Source organism: Spermophilus citellus (genome assembly GCF_964194105.1).
Source record: "Spermophilus citellus genome assembly, chromosome: 4".
NCBI classification, from domain to species: domain Eukaryota; kingdom Metazoa; phylum Chordata; class Mammalia; order Rodentia; family Sciuridae; genus Spermophilus; species Spermophilus citellus.
The window spans coordinates 140,679,856-140,705,097 of NC_138185.1; the positions used below are offsets into that span (position 1 = coordinate 140,679,856).

The 25,242-nt window shown below is 39.5% G+C and overlaps 1 protein-coding gene across 1 annotated transcript; it reads right to left on the reverse strand.

The window, feature by feature from the left end:
• Nucleotides 1-1,561: 1,561 nt before the first annotated feature.
• TMCO5A (transmembrane and coiled-coil domains 5A) lies at nucleotides 1,562-23,365 on the reverse strand (the record flags this gene model as incomplete). The annotated part of the gene is made up of 12 exons (XM_081293325.1): nucleotides 23,267-23,365; nucleotides 22,674-22,718; nucleotides 21,552-21,701; nucleotides 21,029-21,152; nucleotides 20,581-20,631; nucleotides 19,783-19,854; nucleotides 16,461-16,517; nucleotides 15,994-16,053; nucleotides 15,471-15,535; nucleotides 14,375-14,432; nucleotides 5,468-5,508; nucleotides 1,562-1,760 (listed from the first exon to the last, which is right to left on the reverse strand). Exons 2-12 carry the CDS (start codon nucleotides 22,706-22,708, stop codon nucleotides 1,562-1,564), a joined length of 912 nt encoding a protein of 303 aa, XP_081149451.1. The 5' UTR covers nucleotides 22,709-22,718; nucleotides 23,267-23,365.
• Between the last annotated feature and the right edge of the window lie 1,877 nt (nucleotides 23,366-25,242).

A 25,242-nucleotide genomic window follows, 5' to 3' on the forward strand; every position in this document is an offset into this window, starting at 1 on the left:
GACACCGTGTGGCTTCAATAAGCAATAGCAGTACACTGAGGCATCTTAAGTTCTTTCAGGGCCTGTGTGGAAGCCAGGATGATCCCCGCCCCTGCCTTCCTGCCTATGGATCTCCGAGCTGTCTTGACAATTTACAGGGGAGGGAGAACTTCAAGAGGGAGTTAGAATACGTCCTCTTATTTTTACCCCGTATACAGATTGCTGTGTCACATCAGTTACATTTCCATTGTTCATAACCCACTTGAATCAATCTGTGAAATATGGTATATTAAGAACTATGTAATGTTTTGAACAACCAACAATAAAAAAAAAAAAAAAGAATACGTCCTCTGAATAAGACATGGGTAATTCAGCGATTTTTATTGGAAAAATAGAAAGTGTGGACAAATATGTTACCCTGAGTTTGTGAAGCAGTTTGTACAGTCATATACTATTTATTTTTAGAATCCTTGTTTACTATAGCTCTAGAGACCTGATTAATTACATCATCCTTATACTGAGCTCTTTGCAGTAGTTTTTCAGTAGCTTATTCTATGACCTTGAGAAGTTGTACCTTTTGCTGGTAGAAAGACATAAAGTGAGCTACAGCTTTAAGAGTTCATTTAATCACTAGACTTTAATGACTTCAGCATTCCTTTCCCTTTCTCTGGGAACAGAGCCTCTTTCACTGTGGGAAACACATTTCATATAATTCAGGTGGGGCTAATCCTTATCTCTTTCCTCCCCCTTTACCTCTCCCTTTCCCTTAACAAGGAGTTGGACACTGATTCATCCTTAATCAATCAGAACTCCCATCCTCTTGGCCACATTTATTGTGGAACAGGGATAGGCAATTGACTTCAGATAGGGCCAGTGTGTGTTCTTTCTGGACTTTACTGCTGGAGCTACTGGAAAAAGACTATTTTATTCTGCTGAGATTCTAATCAGGTAGTATGCAATTTAGGCTATTCTTGCCACTAAAAGGAGGCTTCCCATCCAGAGAGAACAAGATGAAGCCCTGATGACATTGTTTTGAGGCTTCTGTATCCAGCCTTGCTGGATAAATTTTTGTTTTTGTTGTTATATATATATATATATATATATATATATATATATATATATATATATATATAGATAGATAGATGTGTGTGTGTGTGTGTGTGTGTGTGTGTGTGTAAACTGGCTTAAGCTAAAATCCCTTATAACCTGAGAGTTCCAGTATAAGCAGTGAGCAATCTTCTGTGCTTCCGGGACATAATCTCCAGATTTTTGAGATTCACTGGAATTAACTGATCAACTCTAACTTTGCTTTAGCATCTGCAGAATTCCAAAAGATGGCCAGGTTTGTTTACTATCAAGAACTATTCAGCTCATCCATATAGCCACAGAAATCTGTTCAGAGAGCATTTTACTGGGCAAGGTTAATCTTAGGAAAATGATACTGAGAGAGAAGGAAGTTGGTTGGATAGGTAAATCTCAAAGGAAAAACCTGAGGAAAACTTCTTCCCTGCACACGTTCCGCCACCTTCCTTCTGTAGGCGCATTCCACTTGCCCTCCATTGTCCAAGCATGCCTCTTGGGATCAGTGAGGTAACATGTCCTCTGTCTCAAGCGTGAGAGATGGAAAGAGGAAGCATCTCAACTTCCACAAGACACCTCTGTTCAGTAGTTTGGGCAGTACGTTGACAAGGAGATCTGGATTTATAAAACTTAAATGAAAGAGCACGTATCCCAGCAGTCTGATGAAAAACAGGGTGGTGAAAAAGAGATAACGAAAAACCCTGAAAAGAGAAAGCCAAGGAACTGTTAACCAGGGGCTAGAAGACTTGGAACAGATTAGAAGTCCTACCTGAGTGCTTGTCTGGCTGCTTCTTGATATCCCCATGTCTCTCATCAATTGTCAGCTTCTTTCCTGGCAACCCTGCCTAGACACCTGCCCACTGGTGGTGGTTGTTATTCACTGTGTTTTATTTTCTTGGTAGCATTTATCACTATCTAAAATAATCTTGTTCCCTTATTTGTATTATTGTTTTCCTTGTTTTGGCAAATTGTTTTCCAGAATAGTTGCATCAAATTATGCTCCATCAGCAAGGTATGTATTTCTGGGAGCTGCATGCTCTTCAACACTTACTATTATCAGATTTTAAAAATTTTGCCCATCACATGGGTGTAAAGCAATATCTTATTTGATCTCAGTTTGCATTTCCTTGATGATGAGCGATGATGCTGGACATCTCTTCATAGGTTTATAGATCTTGTGTGTTTCCTCAGCTCATTTATCTACTAGATAGTTGGGGCTTTTCTTATTGATTTGTAAGAGTTCTTCATATGTTCTCCATCAATCCATTTTCATTGTGTGTAATGCTTTATGTTACCCCAACTTTATAACTATAACTCGCTCCAAGGTATTAAAGAACCAAAGTTTTTCCTTTAATAGGGTTTGTCAATCTTTAACTAGAATCAATGCTTTCTCTGTCCTGTTCACAAAATAATTTTCTACCCCAAGGCTGGAAAGATATTTATACTTTCTATTAAAAGTCTGGGTAGTTTAAAAAATATTTTTAAAAATTCTTTCTACACATTCTTTATTGCCCTTCCCTTTAAGCGATACCTCTCCATTGGAGTGTGGACAGGACTTAATGACCTACTTTCCAAAAAAAAAAAAAAAAAAACCCAACAAAAAACAAAACAAAAACCAAAAAACAAAAAACACCAGAATACAGAGAGAAGGAATGTGTGGCTTCCTGGCCTACATAGCACAGCTTCCTGCTTACTCTTCAGAGGAAGCCAGCTGTGAGGATCCTCAAGCAGCCCCCTGGAGAGGTCCATGTAGGGGAGGAAGAGAGGCCTCCTGCCAACTACTCTGAAAAACTCAACAGCTGTGTGAGTAAATTGCCTTGGAGGTAGAACTTCCAGCCCCAGCCAAGCCTTCAAATGTCTGCAACTTTGATCAACATCTTAACTGTAACCTTATGGCATACCCTGAGCTAGACCCACTTAGCAAAGCAGATCCCAGATCCTTAGCCCACAGAAACCATGCAATAATAAATGTTTGTTATTTGAAACAACTAAGTTTTGGCGATGATTCATTGTACAGCAAGAGATACATAATAGAGTTCTAAAGATTTTTGTTTGTTTTGACATTTAAGTCTTAACATATCTGGACTTGCTTTTTCTATATGTTGTATATAGTGATCCATCTAGATTTTTCCCCACATGGATGACACTTCTTCCCCCCTGCTGTTCTTACTGACATAATCATGGTCACATGCCAAAGTGCTCTGTGTGCACTGTTTCTGACCCCTTATTCTATTCTACTGGTCAATTTTCCAATTCCTGTGCCAACATCACACTCTTGTAATTACTACAGTTTCGTAGTAAGTCCTAATATCCAGAAGGGAACGTTCTCTTTAAAATTATCCAGGTTATTCTTGATCCTTTACTCTTCCATATATAGTATATTTGGGATCATTTTATTAAATTATCTGAAAAACCTTTTGGGGAGTTTGATTGGAATTGAATTGAATCTGTGAATCATTTGGAGACAATTGATGTTTTTATGATGTAAGGTTTTCTATCCATGATAATTCTTATTTCTTATTTCATTCATTTTATAATTTAAAATTCTTAATAAATTTTATAAATTAACTTTATAATTAAAATTTATTAATAAATTTCTACAAACTTCTGTATGGAGTCTTAATTTCCTTTTTAACTGATGAATTACTTAACCCTTGCAGTTTTAAAAAAAATTCACATGAGCAAACCTCTACCATTTTTTTTCCTATATTATCTTTACCCAGTTATGTTAAGCTGCCTTCTACCCCAGACAAATTTACTACCCACCTCCGCTCACCTGTCAAAACAACCTCTTCCCACCAACTTTCTCTCTTTTTGTGGTTGATCTTGGTGACGGGCCCAAATTCATAGTAATACAGCATTTTGTTCAGAATTAAAATCAGAAGTCCTTTACAAACTTCTTCCAAACCATGCTCGCTGAAACTGAATTCAATGCCTACGAGGAGGTTCTGGGATTACATTTTCAGGGAAAGTCCTAGGAATAACCTAACTTCGTCTCTTGAGTTACTGCCGAATATATAAGTTCCCTACAAGATGTAGGGGCAGAACAAGAGAAGAGATATTTATAGTCTGATGTGATGAACTACACTTCCAGGATATCTTTGAGTTCCCTTTAGGATGCTGTTAGAGTCTGTAAACAAGTCAGGATGGCGCCTGGCAAATGTTAGAGTCTGTAAACAAGTCTGGATGGTGCCCAGAATTTTGCCAGAGGGGAGTGGTTTGTGAAGTAAGGCCAGCGAGCCATTAAGTGTGGAGATTCCTTATTGGTTGACTGATGTATCGAGTTTATGTTAATTAATAAGCTATGTGGAATGTATAAATACCGCTCCTGTCCTACAATAAACGGCTCCCACTCCTGCTGTATCAATCTACACAAGTTGTTCGTCACCCCCCCGGTTATTTTGCCCAGCCAGCCGGGCTGCAATATATAAGTTCCCTACCAGATGTAGGGGCAGAACAAGAGAAGAGATATTTGTAGTTTGATGTGATGAACTACACTTCCAGGATATCTTTGAGTTCCCTTTAGGATGCCAACTCTCTTAAAGGCAGACAAGCCTTATCCTAGGAGATTCCATGCTGGGCTCTGGTGTTACAGTATAAATATGAGGACAGCCTAGGAGTTCTGGGAGGGAGAGTGTGCAGAAACCTGCTGACTGTTTCAAAAATGTTGTATGTAGGCATATTGGAATATATAGTATTTTACTTATCTGATATGAAGGGGTATCTGCCTTAAGCAAATTTCCAGACAATTGGAGCTGACCTTTAAGCACCAATAATTTTATGTTAACCATTTTGATGGAACTCTAAATCATATTTCATACCTCTTTGAATATGTTTCTGTATGTCTTCTTTATAGCAAATATTGAACATGATTTAACCTTTTCTCAAAAATGTAGGGGCTTCTTGAATACCAATTTTACTTTGCTATTATAGTGATTCCCTCAGGACCGATATCCACTCAGGTGTTTTAATCTTGTTCTTATTCTGTTTAACAAGTATTTTTTGAGCAATGATTGTGTGCTGGATACTATTCGGTACTGTTTTCACAGTTATTTTCTCTCCCCATTTCTAATCTACTGATGCCACTGGGAAACCACATGCCTCAAGCTAACTCAAATTGTTAGAGGGAGTAAATCTGAGATTGGCTGTCTCTCCTTCAGGGGAACAGATTCTTGTTCCTCATTACTAGCAGGCTGTTGGTTTCTAATTTGGGAAGTTGAGATTGTTCATTGCTTTTGGATAAGGGACTCAACATTAGAACTGAGAAATGTAGGCAATGATTCTGATTTGCTAACTTGACTTTCTCTGTTTACAAGGGTCTCCTTGTCCAGGTTTGCTCTCTGCCAGGGTGGCTACTGGAGCTCCTAGTTTTCCAGGAAAATCTCTTACTTGAAGATATTTTGCTTACCTTTTACTGAACAAAGCTGCCCTTTTTCGGATAGAATTGTACTGGAAAAAAAGAAGAAAGGACATTGATAACTAAGCAAATTTTGGAAGTTATCACTTTCAAATGAAATTCAGTGAGCCATCAATTAAAACTTAATTTAGAGGGAGATCCAACATGGCGGCAGGCGGAGAGGCAGCATTTTCAATACATCCCCAGTGATGGGGTCATAAAGACGCATAGATAACGCTTAGATGCTACCAACGGAGAATCTCCTAGCAAAATTCCACTGAAGAGAGACCAGCCGGGAGCTACTAGGATTTTTTTTGAAGTGACAGATTGCCCCACGAGATGCAGAGGTCCAGATCTGCCAGCCACAGTCCGCCCTCAGCAAAAGCAAACGCAGCAAACGTGACTGGGTCCTGAGCCTCCGAGACGCAGCTTGGCAGGAAGAAGTCTTTAGCCAAGTCTTCATGAATTAGCGAGCTAGGAGCTGAAGCCAACCGGGGACGGACCAGTCCCACCCCCTCCCTTCGGACACTCCGGCAAGGAGCCTGGGGCCCGCCATAGCAGAGAGGTGACGTCATCAGAGTTCGGCAGACAAAATTCCTTCCCAGCAGAATCCACTTTAGCAGGTGTGTGACTCCCTCCCCATCCAGATACAAGCAGCCAGAAACTTCAGGGACCTCTCAGGGGTCGTGTCTGTAGGGAAGTAGAGGGGATCCCCGACCCCCAACCCCCCATATCACCAGCAGTGACTCCCAAGGTCTTAGCTGCCAGTTTACCACAGCACTGGGGCTTAAATGGGACACGCGGTGGGGCTGCAAGTGTAACTAGATCTCTGGGGAACCGCTTCTGGTGAACAGGACCTGGCTGGCTGGCTGACAGGAGGAAGCGGGGTGAGGGCCGGAGAAGTGAAACAGCTCTGGACTGACAAGTCTGAGAGACTCCCAGGAGACGCCTTACAGGGATTGCTATGGGCAGGTAGAGAGCAGAAGCTCCGCTCGGAGGGCACAGCTCTGCCTACTGGAAGAGAAGAAAATGGATCTCTAAGACTTCAATTTTTTTTTTCTTCTTCTCTCTCTGTTACTTTCTCCCCTTTTCCTTCTCTCTTTCTTTCCCGTTTCAAGTTTTATTGTTCTTTTCATTCTACTCTAATCTATCTCTCTCTCCTTCTTTCTTTTTAAGAGCACCTTCATTCCCCTACCCCCCAACTTTCATCCCAAGCATTACGTCTTCCATTATGTGTAATTGTCTAAATGCAAATAGGTGAATGTCTCGAGGCTGTCTATAGGGCTCCTAAATACCTAGCTACTACCAACACCCTGATCCAATTGCCTGTTAGTATCCACCTTCAGTAGAGCAATCTTCTAAAGTAGCCAAGACATACTAACCCTCGTACCATCATAGCACCTAACCTAAACATATAGTCCTAAGAACAAACAACAAATCACTATATGCATACAGAACCTGGAAGCCTTTTATGAATTGAATGAATCAGCTTTAAAGTACAATAAAGCCCAACAGTTCTAGGCATAATCTCCCACCACAAAGGAGAGACAACAGAGATACACAAAGCCAAAACAAATGTATAGGAGAAAGCAGTTACAAAGCAGTCAAACAGACCTGGAAAGTAACGTGAACAACATGAAAAAACAAGGGAAAAAAGGACTACAAACAATGCAAGACAACTTAAATCTACAGGAGGACCTGGAAGCATCAGAAACATGGACAGGGAAAGAAATCAAGGCATACCTAAGTCAGATGGAACGGAATATTAGAGAAGACATGAGACAGCAAGTCCAAGCATTGAAAATATATTTTGAAAACGAACTAAACAAACAAATTCAAACTGCAAAGAACGAGCTTTACCAGGAGATAGAGATTAAAAAAACAAACAAACAGTAATCCTAGAAATGCAAGAAACCATAAACCAGATTAAAAACTCTAACAAGAATATTACAAATAGACTAGATCAAGTAGAAGTCAGAACATCAGATAATGAAGACAAAGTTTATCAACTTGAAAAGAATATAGTCAACACAGAAAAGATGCTTAAATCTCATGAGCAATCTGTCCAAGAGATATGGGATCTCATAAAAACCAAATTTGAGAGTCATTGGGATAGAAGAAGGCACAGAGTTTCAAACCAAAGGAATGGACAACTTATTAAAGGAAATAATCCTAGAAAACTTCCCAGAGATGAAAGATGGAATGGATTGCCAAATCCTGGAAGCCTACAGGACCCCAAACACCCAAAACCATAATAGACCAACACCAAGACATATAATTATGAAGATAGCTAACATACAGAACAAGGAGAGAATATTAAAAGCTACGAGAGAAAGGAGGCAGATTACATTCAGGGGTAAACCAATTAGGTAAACGACTGATTTTTCATCACAGACTTTGAAAGCAAGAAGATCCTGGAACAATGTATTTCAAACGCTGAAAAATAATGGATTCCAACCAAGAATACTGTATCCAGCAAAATTAAGCTTCAGATTTGACAATGAAATTAAAATCTTTCACGATAAACAAAAGCTAAAAGAATTCGCAGCCAGAAAACCAGCACTGCAAAGCATTTTGAGCAAAATACTACAAGAAGAGGAATTGAAAAATAGTGCCCGAAACTAACAGTGGGAGGTATCTCAGTAAAGGGGGAGAAAAATAACCAAAGAGGAAAAACTAGCCAAACTAAAATAAATAAATAAATAAACATGACTGGAAGCACAAACCATATTTCAATTGTAACCTTAAATGTTAATGGCTTAAATTCACCAATCAAGAGACATAGGTTAATAACCTGGATTAAAAAAACAAATCCAACAATATGCTGCCTTCAGGAGACTCATATGATAGGAAAAGACATACACAGGCTGAAGGTGAAAGGTTGGGAAAAATCATACCACTCACATGGCCCTTGGAAGCAAGTAGGAGTGGCCATACTCATATCGAATAAAATCAACTTCAAACCTAAGTTAATCAAAAGGGATAAAGAAGGACACTATATACTGTTAAAAGGAACCATCCACCAACAAGACATAACAATCATCAATTTGTATGCACCAAACAATGGAGCTGCAATGTTCATAAAACAAACTCTCCTCAAGTTCAAGAGTCAAATAGACCACAACACAATAATTATGGTGACTTCAACACACCGCTCTCGCCATTGGACAGATCCTCTAGACAAAAGCTGAACAAAGAAACTATAAAATTCAATAACGCAATCAATAACCTAGACTTAACCGACATATATAGAATATATCAACCATCATCAAGTGGATACACGTTCTTCTCAGCAGCACATGGATCCTACTCAAAGATAGACCATATATTATGCCATAAGGCAACTCTCAGTAAATATAAAGGTGTGGAAATAACACCATGCACCATATCTGATCATAATGGAATGAAACTGGAAATCAATGATAAAAGAAGGAAGGAAAAATCCTACATCACATGGAAAATGAACAATATGTTACTGAATGATCAATGGGTTACAGAAGACATAAAGGAGGAGATGAAAAAATTCTTAGAGACAAATGATAATACAGACACAACGTACCGGAATCTATGGGACACAATGAAAGCAGTTTTAAGAGGGAAATTCATTTCTTGGAGTTCTTTCCTCAAAAAAAGAAAAAAACCAACAAATAAATGAACTCACACTACACCTCAAAAACCTAGAAAAGGAAGAGCAAAACAACAGCAAATGTAGTAGAAGACAAGAAATAATTAAAATTAGAGCAGAAATCAATGAAATTGAAACAAAAAAAACCATTGAAAAAAATTGAAAAAACTAAAAGTTGGTTCTTTGAAAAAATAAATAAGATCGACAGGCCCTTAGCCATGCTAATGAAGAGAAGAAGAGAGAGAACTCAAATTACTAACATATGGGATGAAAAAGGCAATATCACAACAGACACTACAGAAATACAGAAGATAATTAGAAAGTATTTTGAAACCCTATATTCCAATAAAATAGAAGATAATGAAGATATCGGTAAATTTCTTAAGTCATACGATCAGCCCAGATTGAGTCAGGAAGACACACACAATTTAAACAGACCAATAACAAAAGAAGAAATAGAAGAAGCCATCAAAAGACTACCAACCAAGAAAAGCCCTGGACCGGATGGGTATACAGCGGAGTTCTACAAAACCTTCAAAGAAGAATTAATACCAATACTTTTCAAGCTATTTCAAGAAATAGAAAAAGAAGGAGTTCTTCCAAATTCATTCTATGAGGCCAACATCACCCTGATCCCGAAACCAGACAGACACTTCAAAGAAAGAAAACTACAGACCAATATCTCTAATGAACTTGGATGCAAAAATTCTCAATAAATCCTGGCGAATTTTATACAAAAGCATATCAAAAAAATTGTGCATCATGATATAGTAGGATTCATCCCTGGGATGCAAGGCTGGTTCAATATACAGAAATCAATAAATGTAATCCACCACATCAATAGACTTAAAGACAAGAACCATAGGATCATCTCGATAGATGCAGAAAAAGCATTCAACAAAGTACAGCATCCCTTTATGTTCAAAACACTAGAAAAACTAGGGATAACAGGAACTTACCTCAACATGGTAAAAGCTATATATGCTAAACCTCAGGCTAGCATCATCCTAAATGGAGAAAAACTGAAGGTATTCCCTCTAAAATCTAGAACAAGACAGGGATGCCCTCTATCACCACTTCTATTCAATTTAGTCCTTGAAATACTAGCCAGAGCAATTAGACAGACAAAAGAAATTAAAGGCATAAAAATAGGAAAAGAAGAACTTAAAATTATCGCTATTTGCGGATGACATGATAATATATTTAACAGACCCAAAAGGGTCTACAAAGAAACTGCTAGAGTTAATAAATGAATTCAGCAAAGTGGCAGGATATAAAATCAACACGCATAAATCAAAGGCATTCCTGTATATCAGCAACAAAACTTCTGAAATGGAAATGAGGAAAACCACTCCATTCACAATATCCTCAAAGAAAATAAGATACTTGGGAATCAACCTAACAAAAGAGGTGAAAGATTTATACAATGAAAACTACAGAACCCTAAAGAGAGAGATAGAAGAAGATCTTAGAAGATGGAAAAATGTACCCTGTTCATGGATAGGCAGAACTAACATCATCAAAATGGCGATATTACCCAAAGTTCTCTACAGGTTTAATGCGATGCCAATCAAAATCCCAATGGCATTTCTTGTAGAAATAGATAAAGCAATCATGAAATTCATATGGAAAAACAAAAGACCCAGAATAGCAAAAGCAATTCTAAGCAGGAAGTGTGAATCTGGAGGTATAGCGATACCAGATTTCAAACTATATTACAAAGCAATAGTAACAAAAACAGCATGGTACTGGTACCAAAACAGGCAGGTGGACCAATGGTACAGAATAGAGGACACAGAAACCAATCCACAAAAGTACAACTTTCTTATATTTGATAAAGGGGCTAAAAGCATGCAATGGAGGAAGGATAGCATCTTCAACAAATGGTGCTGGGAAAATTGGAAATCCATATGCAACAAAATGAAATTGAATCCCTTTCTCTCACCATGCACAAAAGTTAACTCAAAATGGATCAAGGACCTAGATATCAAATCAGAGACACTGCATCTGATAGAAGGAAAAGTTGGCTACGATCTACATACTGTGTGGTCGGGCTCCAAATTCCTTAATAGGACACCCATAGCCCAAGAGTTAATAACAAGAATAAACAAATGGGACTTACTTAAACTAAAAAGTTTTTTCTCAGCAAGAGAAACAATAAGAGAGGTAAATAGAGAGCCTACATCCTGGGAACAAATTTTTACCCCTCACACTTCAGATAGAGCCCTAATATCCAGAATGTACAAAGAACTCAAAAAATTAAACAATAAGATAACAAATAACCCAATCAACAAATGGGCCAAGGACCTGAACAGACACTTCTCAGAGGAAGACATACAATCAATCAACAAGTACATGAAAAAATGCTCACCATCTCTAGCAATCAGAGAAATGCAAATCAAAACCACCCTAAGATACCATCTCACTCCAGTAAGATTGGCAGCCATTATGAAGTCAAACAACAATAAGTGTTGGCGGGGATGTGGAGAAAAGGGTACACTTGTACACTGCTGGTGGGACTGCAAATTGGTGAGGCCAATTTGGAAAGCAGTATGGAGATTCCTGGGAAAGCTGGGAATGGATCCACCATTTGACCCAGCTATCACCCTTCTCGGACTATTCCCTGAGGATCTTAAAAGAGCGTACTATAAGGATACTGCCACATCAATGATCATAGAGGCACAATTCACAATAGCTAGACTGTGGAACCAACCTAGATGCCCTTCAATAGATGAATGGATAAAAAAAATGTGGCATCTATACACAATGGAATATTACACAGCACTAAAAAATGACAAAATCATAGAATTTGAAGGGAAATGGATGGCATTAGAACAGATTATGCTAAGCGAAGCTAGCCAATCCTTAAAAAACAAATGCCAAATGTCTTCTTTGATATAAAGAGAGCAACTAAGAACAGAACAGGGAGGAAGAGCATGAGGAAAAGATTAACGTTAAACAGAGACGAGTGGGGGGAGAGAAAGGGAGAGAGAAGGGAAACCATATGGAAATGGTAGGAGACCCTCAAGGTTACACAAAATTACATATAAGAGGTTGTGAGGGGAAATGGGGGGATACAAGGGAGAGAATTGAACAACAGCAGATGAGGTAGAGAGGGAAGATGGGAGGGGGGAGGGGGGAAAGTAGGGGATAGGAAAGGCAGCAGAACACAACAGTCACTAATATGGCATTATGTAAAAATTGTGAATGTGTAACTGATGTGATTCGGCAATTTGTATTTGGGGTAAAAATGGGAGTTCATAACTCACTTGAATCAAATGTATGAAAGATATGTCATAAGCTTTGTAATGTTTTGAACAACCAATAAAAAAACCATTATTTTTAATATGCTGCTCTAAGAAAGGTGAAGCATTATAAGCAACAAGAAGTCCACTTTGTCATGTGATGCCAAGAGCATTTCTTAGTGCAGACACTGTACTGCCATCGTATGACTCTCCAATCTGACCTACTAGGGGCCACCATGGAGAAATCACTCCTAGTACTTAAAAAGCTAGTGTTCTTGCTTTAAATAAATGCAAAAGGTTAAGACTGTGAAAAAAAACTTAATTTAGAAAACATTTTATAAATTCTTGTCATATGTATAAGCACATGTAATTTTCAAAGATGAAAAGTCTTTCACATATTATTATTTTCATTATCATTTTACATACTGCCATAAATAAATGGAGGCACACAAAGGTAAAGTACAAGATCATATAATTAGCAAGTAGCTGGGCCAGGTCTGGAAACTGGGCCATTGGACTCCACCTTGTTGGTTCTACAAGTCTACTTTCTACTTAGCCTGTGGTCCTAGAGAGGATTATAGGCCATAACAAGCAAACAAGCATATTCTAAGATATATTTTAAAAGCTATAAAATCTAAAATCTGGATATCTGTGGCAAAATCTCTCATCCAAGATATTTTCTTAGTTATTTCATTGTCCTTTTAATTAACTTGTGAGATCAAAAAGAAGAGAAATTGGGCTGGGGATGTGGCTCAAGCGGTAGCGGGCTCGCCTGGCATGCATGTGGCCCGGGTTCGATCCTCAGCACCACATACAAACAAAGATGTTGTGTCCACCGAAAACTAAAAAATAAATATTAAAAAATTCTCTCTCTCTCTCTCTTAAAAAAAAAAAGAAGAGAAATTATGATAACATTTTAGGGCCGTGGAAATGAAGCTCCCAGAATTGGAATTAGAAATAAACTTTCTGAACTACAAGCAGAGACCTAGAGCTTGATGAGACTATGAGGTATTTGGCAGTTGCTCAGGTAGCCAGCCCCTCTATCAAGTTGCTCTAATGTCTCTAGTTACTGAACCATCATGTGGCTCTGATACGCCTGGTGAAGACAGCTCTACTTTTCTCGATAGCTAGTTAGAAGGAAATACTTTGATGAGACATGGGTATAGATGGTGGAGCATGCTAAGCTTGGTTCTAGGAAGTTGGGTTCAGTTAATTTCAAGAGTCTCATTTGCTGAGTGGAATGTTCAAGCTTGGGGACCAGAATAGCGGGGACTATGGTCATCATGGAGATGGTCTAACATTTTCCGAGCATCTGGAGGGTTTCATAACAATGGCCAATGGTTGATATTTTCTTTTAAGTTAGAGATGAGTTTTTTTTTTTTCTGAAATTACCATTTATCTTGACTACCCCAAAATATTGGCAATTGCCAACTTTGGCTTTGAAGTCAATAAATTATAAAATAAGAGTCCATTGAAAGTTTATCTTTTAAGCCTGTATGCTTGCTGCTATGAGATATCAAACAGTCCATAAGGACTGGTGTTCTACATCTGGGAATATTACCTCCTTCAGGCCTTTCCCCGGGAGCTGGTGACTTCATGATGTTAAACATGATGTTAAACATGGCACACTCAAGTGGTACCACAAAGAAGCAAATAACTTTATGTGTTTTAACAGGCCAATTTTTTGGTTAGATAATGATGAATGCCTAGTACTCTGTGCTATAAAAGACTTGGGACCCTGTTAGGATCAAAGGGAAAGAGCTCTATCATTATATGTAGCATTTATTGGCCTCCTTTCTATTAATATTCCTTTTGGCTTCCATTCTCTTAAGTTTTGTCTAGTTTTTGGAGATTCTATCATTTGCATGACTGTAAGAGAGAACAGCATAGTTTTTTTTTTTAGCATATTGTTCATGTATTTAGCATTGGGATGCTTTAGAATTATGGTTGGTTATTCTCAGAAAATGTACGCGTTTGGTGGCTTACTTTTGGAAACCCCTTTAAAAGGTAATGCTACCAAGAGGAGCTGAAGAGGGAATAGGTGCTTACCTCATTGTTTTGACTGTTACAATCTTTTCTCACAGAGTCCATGCTTAGGACTTTTGATCTAGAGGGAAAAGAACCAAGAAAGGGATTATTGAATAAGGTCTTCAAATATCCATACTATAGAGTGAGTATTTAAAAACAGCTTTATATTCCAAATCTGCTCTGCCAATATTGTAGCCACTGGCTACTTTTGGCTGTGTACCTTAATTAAATAAAAATTCAGACTCAGTCACACAAGGCATCTCTCAGGTACTTAGCAGTCACATGTTGTTAGTGGCCACTTACAGGATAGCACACAATGTTCTCTTGACAACCCCACTCTAGAATCCCAACAGTCAAGCTCTCACCTAGGAATCAACAAGGATCTAGAGAGATTTGAAGGTGTCTTTAGTAGGGAAGAACTCCAAGTCTTAGGACCTGGCTTCTAGATCCCAGTTTGTACTTGTCCTATTAAGAGGGTTTAGGTAGTTTTGGTCTCCTGCTCTTGATTGAAAGATTCCCCAAATATTTAATAAATAGAAATAATTTCTGACTGAGTTAAGATTCAACTTTTAAAAAAGGGTCAAGAAATAGAGGTGAGATTTTTGGTTTTGGTTTCATGCCATTTGTTACTCTTGAAAACTTAGGAAATATTTTTTTTGGGGGGAGACTTTCCTTTATCATTTTTTACTTCTAATGATCAATACAGTGTACAGTTCTGAGTTTAATAATTTGGTAACTGTAGTTTGTCTAGAGATGAGTTTCACACCTATCCCATGTAGTTGGGTTTGGTATATTTGAGGGAATATCCTACTTGTCAAGGTTCCAGGCCACTAACACTTTTTAAAATACATATTTCTGCTCATAACATAAGCCCAAATAATAATGTGATAATGCAATAAAAGCATGGTGGGAGATGTGTTTCTGTAGTCTTTTGAGACTGGAATTTTAAAACTGCTATGGTCTAGCAGAGCTCTACCAGATCACTAACAGAGGGGAAAGATGTGGCATCGGGCTCATTCAATTCCAGATGGGAACTGGGCTGAGGGTGTTTGCTCTGACTCAGGCTGAGATGGAGTTACCACTAAACCAGGATGTTCCTTTGTTTGCCAAAGCTCACACTTCTCTCTCAAGGAATCGAGTCTCTAGTTCTTCTTCTATTTTCCTCAAAGTTTCTTGGTATTTCTTCAAAGAGAAATAAAGGAAGCCACAGTTACTACACTTAAGATGCTTTGTGTCTTTTCAAAGCATACAGCACTTATATTTTTAAGTCATAGCATGGATGGTAGGTATTCCTGTGCTACTTGCTCTGCCTTCATAGGCCCCAACCACCTCTCCTCCTGCTCCCTTGTTAGTCTCTGTCCACTGGGTAGGTTCTCAGGGGTGTCTGGGATCAGAAACAGCAGAAGTGTTCCTTGTTACTCTAACAACACAGACATGGGGAGAGCAGGATGGTGATGACCAGGAGTTGGGGGACAATAGAGTGACATTAGTAGTAGGGTGTCGATGACCTCAAAGTCCCTTTCAGTACTGTCTTGAAGAGTTAAAAAAATTCTTCTAAATAGCATTCTTAGGACAGCCTGGTTCCATTCCATTTTGTGCCTAAACAAACCCTTTGCTTTCCCTTTCTCAAGAAGCTGTACCTTTATGCAGAGGGCTTGATCTTCACAGAGCCGGGCCACAAATGCATAATCTTCCATTACCTGGGAAACCAAAATTGGGTCTGAAATTTCACTCAATATATTGTTGTAGGAGTATGGACCAAAATGTTCTAGATTTTTTTTTCCCTGTACATATGAATTAATTTCACTTTTTTGAGGATTCATAAACCATAACTTACTGCCCAAATAGGAGTTATCTTGGAGAAGTTGGAAAGAGATACTAATTGGTAGAAGATGCAGATGATAGGCTGTATCTTGTAAAACATGTTAAAGTGAAGGTACCCTAGGCGATTGTAGCCATCTTCCTTCTCTTACTACCTTCTAGCCCCATGATGGTCTTAAGTATAGAACCTGATTATGTCAATCATTTGAGGAATGCATTAGATTATCTGACTGAGGCTCAAGCTTCCCTTCTTATGGAGAAGGAACACTGAAGTCCCTATGGTTACCTTGACCAGCTCCTTTTCTTGGTCTGCACAGGAAGCTTCCAGCTGTTGTAACTTAACCTGTAGAAAGGAAAGGAGATGGCTAACTTAGCAAGGTGAAAACTGTACAGGAATAGCATGTTATCTTATAGCTGCACTCACAGGCTGCTGAAGAGCATAAGGCCATAATTTCAGATGTCTGTTTGATAGAGGAGTTAAACATCCAATGCTCTTTGTGGCTGCTTGGTGAACATACTCTTCTACATCTAGTATTTATCTGGTGCTATCTTCATTCTTGGACTTCAATTCTTAGCTTCTTTCTCTTACTTAGCTATTTCTCTTGGAGATAACATTAGTCTTAAAAACTTTGCTCATTCTTTCACCTTTATATAGCTAGTCAGAATCCAAGGCTTTTACTTACTCCTTTCTCTCTCTCTTTCTTCTTCCTTCTTTTACTTTCTTACATATTCAGTTAAAGACTATTTTGTATCAACCACTAAGCTAATGTGAAGTGGGCTGGGGAGGGTAGTGCTGAGGTTCTAGTGGGGGGCAGGGAAGATGGCTCTCCTCCCTCACAGAACTGACGTTCTAGCTGGGAGACAGAACAGATAGGTTAACAAGGCAATGGCTTGTGCCATGAAGGAAATAAAACCAGATCAATGTGGCAAGAGGAAGTGATGATGTGAGAGGATGATGTGACAAGGACATGGGAAAACCTTCTCTTGAGTTGAAATCTAAATAGTAAATATCAGCCAAATGGAGATTTGGAAGAAATATGTTGCATGGGGAGGTCATTTTAAAAGCCAAGAGCAGGAAGTAACATAAATTTGGTATCTATGAAGTCGAGGGGTCTGGTATGTAGGTGAAGGGATGGGTTGTATAGGACCATGTAGCTTCTAGAAAGTTTGATGCTTTATTCCAATTGCAGTGGGAAGCCAGGAGAGGGCTTGAAATGTAAGGATGCAATCTAATTTGTGATTTTTTAAAAAATAGGTTTTTTTTTTCTGTGCATGGAAAATGGATTTTGTAGGTAGGGGTAAGTATAGAAGCTGGGGGATGAGTTATGAGGTGACCTCAGTCATCCAGGTTATGGTAGCTTGTGACAGAAAGGTAGTAGTAACAGTAACCGAGAGGATGTGTGCATTGAGGATATGTATTGGAGGTTGAGCAGATGTACCATACCTCCTTCTCTTTTCAGCCCTACTTTCACCTGGATGCCATTATTTGACATCCATCCCCATCTCCCATTCCAAAAATTATGTCTGGGGTCCATCAGCCAGCTTTTCATAAGCTATAGTTTCAAGCCAGTGATGTGAATCACAGGGGTTGAAGCAGGATCCCAGGAAGCTTCTGAACTGATCAACAGCAGAGGAACAGAAGCAAAAGAGTTGCTGCTATATATTTCATGCATTTAGAGATTTCATGCATTTACCACCTGGGAATTTACAGAATAGATGTTTCAAAGGGCTAATAAAACACTAGAACTCCTTAGGACTGAGCTGAGTGCTGCTAGCAAAATAGTGAGGGTGGCTGTGACAAAGGCTGGGGACTTTATCATTTGTCAGCTAAGCTTGGCTGACATAGTCAGTACAGGAAGACCTAACATGACATGGCTGGGTTCTGTCTGGAGATTACTTCTAGAAAAACCTGTTCTGAGCAAAATCAAGGACCTTGGAAAAAAATTTGTCTCCTGACAGTGGCGGTCATATAGCAAACACAATCAGCCAGGGGTTGGATCTCCTTTCAACAGGGATCCGAGCCTTTAGAGGAGGTCCTAGAAAGCACACAATCCTATTTGAGGTTCCCTCCAGGGACATATAGTCCATCCCATTATTCCCGATGATTCTGAGGCTATAGTGGGAATAGAGCCTGGGGGTTGGGGGACTCCCTGAGGACACACGTTTGCAGATGGAGTGGTAACAAGGGTGTAATCGGGGAGAGGGCACAGCAGTGTGCAAAGGTCCTGAGATGGGAAAGATCTGGGCCCTGCAACTGGGAGTCCAAAGCTTAAAGAAACTGAGAGAGGTCAGAGAGGGGTCAAGGGGCTGACAGTAGCTCTATCCTTAGGGTGGTGGAAAGCCTGAGAGGTTGTGTGGAGGGGCTGTTTGTCAGATCCAGATGATTCTGGGATATCTGGAGTACTGGTGGGGCTGTCCTTCCTCCCTTACAGCCTCTTTCTAGTTAGCCTTAATGGTGGCCCATTAAGCCCTAAAAGTGTTCCCAACCCTTTCTAATCCAAACACCAATTTCGTCCTGATGCATTCTCAGACTCTGATTTCTTTCTTTCCAGGTATGTTTCCTGGATGAACACAGCCCAGCAAACCTACTTGGTGACTTCAGACTTGTTGCTTTTGTGACCACCAATACTAAATTGGCCAGAAAGAGGTAGGGGAATAATACTATATACTTGCATTTTCTGCTTCTATTTTCAGTGTATACATTTCTTCAGAGGCTTCATACACACTCTGAATTGTGGGCTTTAGAAGGTAAAGAGAAATCAGATAAGGACAGAGATGTAATTCTGGAGAAAGGGTCAAGAAAGAATTTTATCTGCTTGCTTAATTTAATCTGCTTTCTGAATTAAAAACAGTCTTTAATTCTTGTTTTTTGATCAGATGGGTTGTGGTTGGTCCCAGGCTCTTAGCTCTGGAACACAATTAGAGAAATATTAAGCATTGAATGTTGTATGATTAGGAAGTAGAGGTTATTAAATACTTGAGTGATTAATTGAGTAAATCCTTTTTTGGGCTGGAAACAATAACAGCACTCAGTCGACTTACAAATCCTAGTTTTGCCTCTATGAATTCATATACACACCTCAGCCTTGTTTTTAAACAACTGTAAAATTGTGTGACTTGTAAGAGATCGTTTATCCAAAGAAGGAAAGAATATATTATATACACAATCTCATGTAATTCTCAAATTGAGATTGGGAGGAAGTGATTAAATTGCCCAACTTCGTACACCAAATTAAATGCTGGAGCTAGGATTTAAATGAGTGACTACAGCTGCCTCAAGTGCAATATGTGTGTGTGTGTGTGTGTGTGTGTGTGTGTGTATGTGTGTGTGGTGTGTGTATGAGTGTGTGTCTATGTATAGACACATATATATGTATATAAGGAGGGGTGCTCTCTTCTTCCTAATAGAAGAAAGAACAAAAATTCTGGCTTCAGAGATTCTTTACTAAGGCAAAGGAGGAGAAATTGACACTCAGTGGCTCAGGCTTAAGCTGTATATGAACAAAAAATACAAAGAATTTATCAAAATTTTGACAACTGTTTCCAACTTGACAGCATATTTTCTGGTCAGGTAGCCCAAACCCATTCAGCATTTCTTTTTCATTTACCTTTGAGTCTTCTGGAGTTTCATCCTGGTCACCTTCTTCATGCTTGTTTTTCTTTCGTGATTTCCTGGTAAGCTATAGTTTTGAATGAGAAATATATCTCAAATAAAAGCATGCATTCAATAAAAGAAAACAAATACACCCTCTGGTGGGTGTGGATCAGTCACTTTGGTTTGATGAAAGCCACCAGGAGATGGTCCCTTGTGAAATACCTGGTGTCCTGTGGACACACCTTTACTCTACCTCTATCTCCTTCCCACATTACGTTGTTCACCAGAGTTAGTGACCACTCAAAGCAAGAGGACTTCCTGGAGCCCCTGATTCATGTTGGGTTGCTCAGGGCTGCAGACTTGAGTCTAAGCCTAGGAAGTCTAAGGCTAGGAAGCCCCGTGCAATCTGAAGAAGGGTTGCATTGGAGGAAATAGGTGGAGAAATAAGAGCACCTCTTTAAGTTAGTTGTATGTGTTTTAAACTCTCTATTGGAAGTAAAAATTAACCTCTCACCATAAAAATCCCAGTTAGTCACATGGGCAACATGTCTGCTGGAATTCATTTTCTTGTGATAAAATGAAGAACCCATGGGATTACTAAATACCTCATTCACTCCTTTCTCTGCTTGAGGAGAACATCTATGGCATTTAGGTCATGAGCTTTGGTCTTGGGAAGTGGGTCAGAGGTGGTCTCTACTCCAAGCTTAGGCCTCTTTGACACATGGGTTCCTTCATGATCACTTTCCCTCCCTTGCCTCCTTGGTGAATGGGGATGCTGTGGGGATACTGGGAGCACAGAGCTCCACCCTACCTTTCTTTGAAGTTCCGTTATACTGTGGACCAGAGTCTCATTCTTTCTTTCCTGGGGTGAGAAAGCAGAGGCATAAGTCTGCATCAGTACATCTCTGTCTGTTCTTATTTAGCTGACTGTTGTTCATTTCACCCCAGTAATGTTTTCCTGCAGTAACTCCATCTTACTTGCATACTGTAAGTAGATTCTGAGATCAAACAAAGGTGAAGTATGCACCAGCTCACCAGGGATATAGGGATATAGATATGTGGGGCTTCCCAATATTCACCATTACCAAAGAAACCCTGCTTCCCACACATTCCCTTCCATGCATGAATATATTCTGTCATGCTTTTTGAGTTGATAATTCATCATATGTAAAAAGGGGAGACCAGCTCAGCTGACAGTCAATGAAGGACAGGCTGAAGAATAAAACCTATTGAGTGGTGTTTCCTAGCTTCCCACTTACAAGTCTGGCTGTTTCTTCCTCCACCTCCTGCAAGGCTTTTTCCCTTTCCATGGTGGCACAGTTTTCTTTCTCCCATTCCTCATCTTCTACAGCATCTCTTATTTGGGTGACCTCATTTTCCAGCCTGGATGACACAAGCACGCTCTGTCAGGACCCATGATTGGCAGTTTCAGAACTGATAAAACACAGGCACCAGTTGTAAGGGAACTTCAATGATGATATATAAGTTGGAAACCCTTTTTTACTGGATCCATAGAATTGGAATGAATTCCAAAGACTAAAGAGTAAGATCTGACTGATTCCCAGGCCAAACACCCCAATGTCCTCTCAACTTTGGTAAGTATTATCCAACTCTGGAGTAATCCATTGAAGCTTGCTATGTTCCAGTGTTCCAGCCACAGAGAAATGCTTGTTTTACAAGATACATGCCCCTGGACCAAGCAGGAAAGTTTATTTTTTATCTCTTCTTCTCCACTTGCTTTTTTTGGAGGGAAAACTTCCTGCATGAAACTCTAATACTCACCTTTGAATCTCACTTTCTTTCTCTTGAATTTGGAGAAGAAGTTCTTGATTTGCTTCATCTATTCTCTGCATATCCTTTTCAAGGTCCATGTTCAAACTGATAATATTCCTCTTTGACTGGGACAATCTTAAGATTTCCATTTTCTCTGACCTATAGACTCAGCCCCCAAATGGACAAGGGCCCGTTATTTTTAAGATCAATAATCATTGGACCAAAGGGAATATCTAGAAGATATGTAGTTCATCAATTTCGCTTTTTCTGGGAGCATATTTTTCACTCTTGAGAAATTATATTTCTTAAATCATGCTTTACAATTTGTTTCAATAATTCTCAAGGGACAGCTTTCCTAGGCTTTCCACCCCTAAATGCTCAAGATAATAGTGCACCTCCACTCTGGTTTAATGAGAAGCTTTGCTTCCGTAAATAGGCTCTTATACTGGAGAGAATTGTTTCCCTTGGCAACCTTTTCTTAAATTGTTCACAAAGCCTGCTCATGCAATATACTTTTATTAAGTATTTTTATCTAGGCACCTGGTTCATCACTTCAGTTTGGGCCTGGATTTATGCAGAGACAAATGACATTTCCACCAGCATGCTAGGGCTCAGTCTTTCCCCCTTCTCCTACCTCCACTTCTCTTCCACTTGCCTACCAGAATGTGTGAGATTCTACCACGAGAACCATTCCATTGAGCAAATGCAGATTTGCTCCAAGTACAGAATAATAAACATCTTTTTTTGAAATAAATTTGAATGAGATAATGATAACTTTGGAATAGTCTAGAAAGTATCCCTGGCACATGGGAGGCTTTCAATAAACTTTTATGTAAATTGATTTGTTGTTTGTTTTTGAATTATTTAAGTGGGAATAGAGTAGGAAGGCTCAGGGACTTCTGTTTTGAGTAGGAAAACAAAGTCCTATCTTGGGAGGACTGGTTTGGATGGGAAAGTTATAATAGTTCTCCAAATTAAGGAATGAAGTGCTTAGGAAGGGTGTAGTGAAGATGGATGGATGGAACAAGGATGGAAAGGGAGAGTAGAGTAGGGGACAAATGAAGGTATCAGTATCAGAACTGATTCATGTCTTGATCCCTGGATGGAGCCCTCATATTCACGATTACTTACTCATAATCTAGCTGTTCTTCCTTGCATTCTTCCATTGTAGATAACCTAAAGTTTCAGTAGAGATATTTCTAATGAATTGGGGAAACAGATCCATTCATAGAACACAGTGAGATGGGGGTTCCCCCAAGTAAGAAAACTAAAATTAACTTTTTCTCCCTTCAATACCCCTAATTTGGCCACAATAAAGCCCTGTTTCTTCTGCCAGAGTAAGGAAACCATGAGGATACAGGCTCAATGCTGGAAAAGCCAATATACATCCTGCCAGCAGATACGTTCACCGATGGCTTAGCATACACATCCATTTTGAAATTTATACAAGATTTAGGAAGAAATAGAGGTTATCAATTGTTCTTAAGTCTCTTTTTTTCTCTAAACACAGTTGCTTTCTTTAAGGCCCCAAGGACATGGATGTATATGTATCACTGTCCTGAACAGTCGTCTCTGCTCTCTTTCCTGGCCTCACAAGAGTTTCCAGATATTAAGATTGTTAAACAGATTATTGAAAAGGGCTTGGGAAAGCAAGTTGAAGTAAACTATTTGGCTCTCTCCGTCCCTTGGTTCTTTCTTTTTCTCTATTTCTTCTATAACTCTACCTTCCTTCTGGTGTATATTGTCTTCCTGATCCTGCCCTAGTCAATTAGCTTCTGAAGAGTCTAATCTTTTCCCACTGGAATCATCCAATAGGATCTCAGAACCTTCTGAGGATGCCATGATTCTGCCATTGCCATTGGATGGCTGGGATAGCATGTCACAATGGGATGGTGGCAATGGATTCTCATCATTTGTGCAGAGTCAGTGCTTCTTCCCTTCCATGAGTGCCTGGCTTTCACGGCCAAGTCCACCCTAATCAGCTGTAGGTTCAGTGGACCTAACTTCTAGGTCATACAAAGGGGAAGCCTGTCTTTTATTTATCTGGCTTCATTCTTTTCAACTGTGACTAAAATGGGAATTCTGGGTGTTGTGGCCAGCAGAATGAGTCTAACTACTCATCCATTCAGCAAACTTCAAAACACCGAAATATCCCCTGTTTTCCAGGCACTGTCTGAACAGTGGGGAGAAAGAGTGAAAAGAATAGACAAAAGCACCTGCCCTTGTGGAGTTTATACTCTAAGGGGTGTGTGTGGTGGTAGCGGTGATAAAGGGATGCAAGGGAACCATCAATAGAATAAGCAAGTCAGTTAATTTTACTTCATATTAGAAGGAGAATTCTGTGAAGAAACAAATGAAGAGAGTGAGAGGGAAGGTGGTGTGTGTGTGTGTGTGTGTGTGTGTGTGTGTGTGTGTATTTTGTAATTTTAAACTGGGTTGTTCAAAGAAAGTGGCTGAACATTTCTGAGATAGGGATTTGGATGAGGAGAGAGATATACTGAGTCTTAAGGAAATGCCCAAGAGCCGTGGAGATGCAGAAAACACAGTTGTAAATTTTGAGTGCCTTGTCCTTGGCCCATGTCCTCGTAAAACGAGGGAAATGTGCAAGCACAGGGAAAACTGGCATGAAATTGAGTGGCTCCATCCTGGCTCTACCTCCAGTCTGGCCCCTAACTACAACCCTTCTATAAATATTGGACCCTCAGCCCAAGAAGGGGCTTCTCTTTCTCCAGATAGCTTGAATTCTTCCTTGAATGTGTACCTACTTTCCTGAATAAACCTCTGTCTGCCTTTGACTGGCATGTGCTAAAATTCTTTTCCATCATGGTTGTCAAGAAACCCTTTGTTCCTGAGTTGAGTTTCTCCTCCCTTCTGGAAACTCCTCGGACACTTTCCCAGAGACAACTCTTCTCCCATGACATTCCCAGACCTGAAAGTGGACTATAGATGTGTGAAGAGGCTTGGTGGACAAGAGAAGACTTTGGGGTGTGCCAAGGTGGACAGAGTCCAGCAGATCCAGGAGTACCCCGAGGAGGCACAGAGACTCAAAACTTTTTCTTCAAGGGCTTGTAAATATGAAGCTTTTCCCTGCACCTGCCACGATCCTGAAAGAGGACAGATACTGCAGAGGGAGAATTGCCCCAAAACATGGAAAAATTACCTAAAAGAGATTTTTATTAGAAGCATCTGTGTTATCTTGAGCTAGCTCAATGGAGTCTCTTCTTGCCAACTTTAGGAGATCAGTTACAGAATATAAAGAATATATTTCTGTAAACCTGAATGGATATACATTTTGGCCAGATTTTGTACAGTTTAGAACTTTTTTGTGAGTCCAAGTCACAGAAACCTGTGATGTTGCAGTTCTCTACTTAATGAGGAGCACATTGAGTTGATTTGTGAGCCAGAGTGACTTCTTAACATACTGTAGTTTCTTACAAACTATTTGTAAAATTAATGGCCTCTGATGACCCCCATTACCATCTCCCTTCTTCCTGAAAGAAGGCATTTCATTGCTTTATGAAGCTGTACACAGAAGAGTAATTAAGTAACAATTCAGGCCAATGGCCTCTCCTAGGAATTAATGGTAGGGAGAGTTCATTAACCCCAGCTGGTTATAGCTTCTCCAGGAAATGCCCTGGACCAAGGTTATCTAGCTGTTAATGGATTGGATAGGGACTTTAACTGGGATAAAAATAAAGCT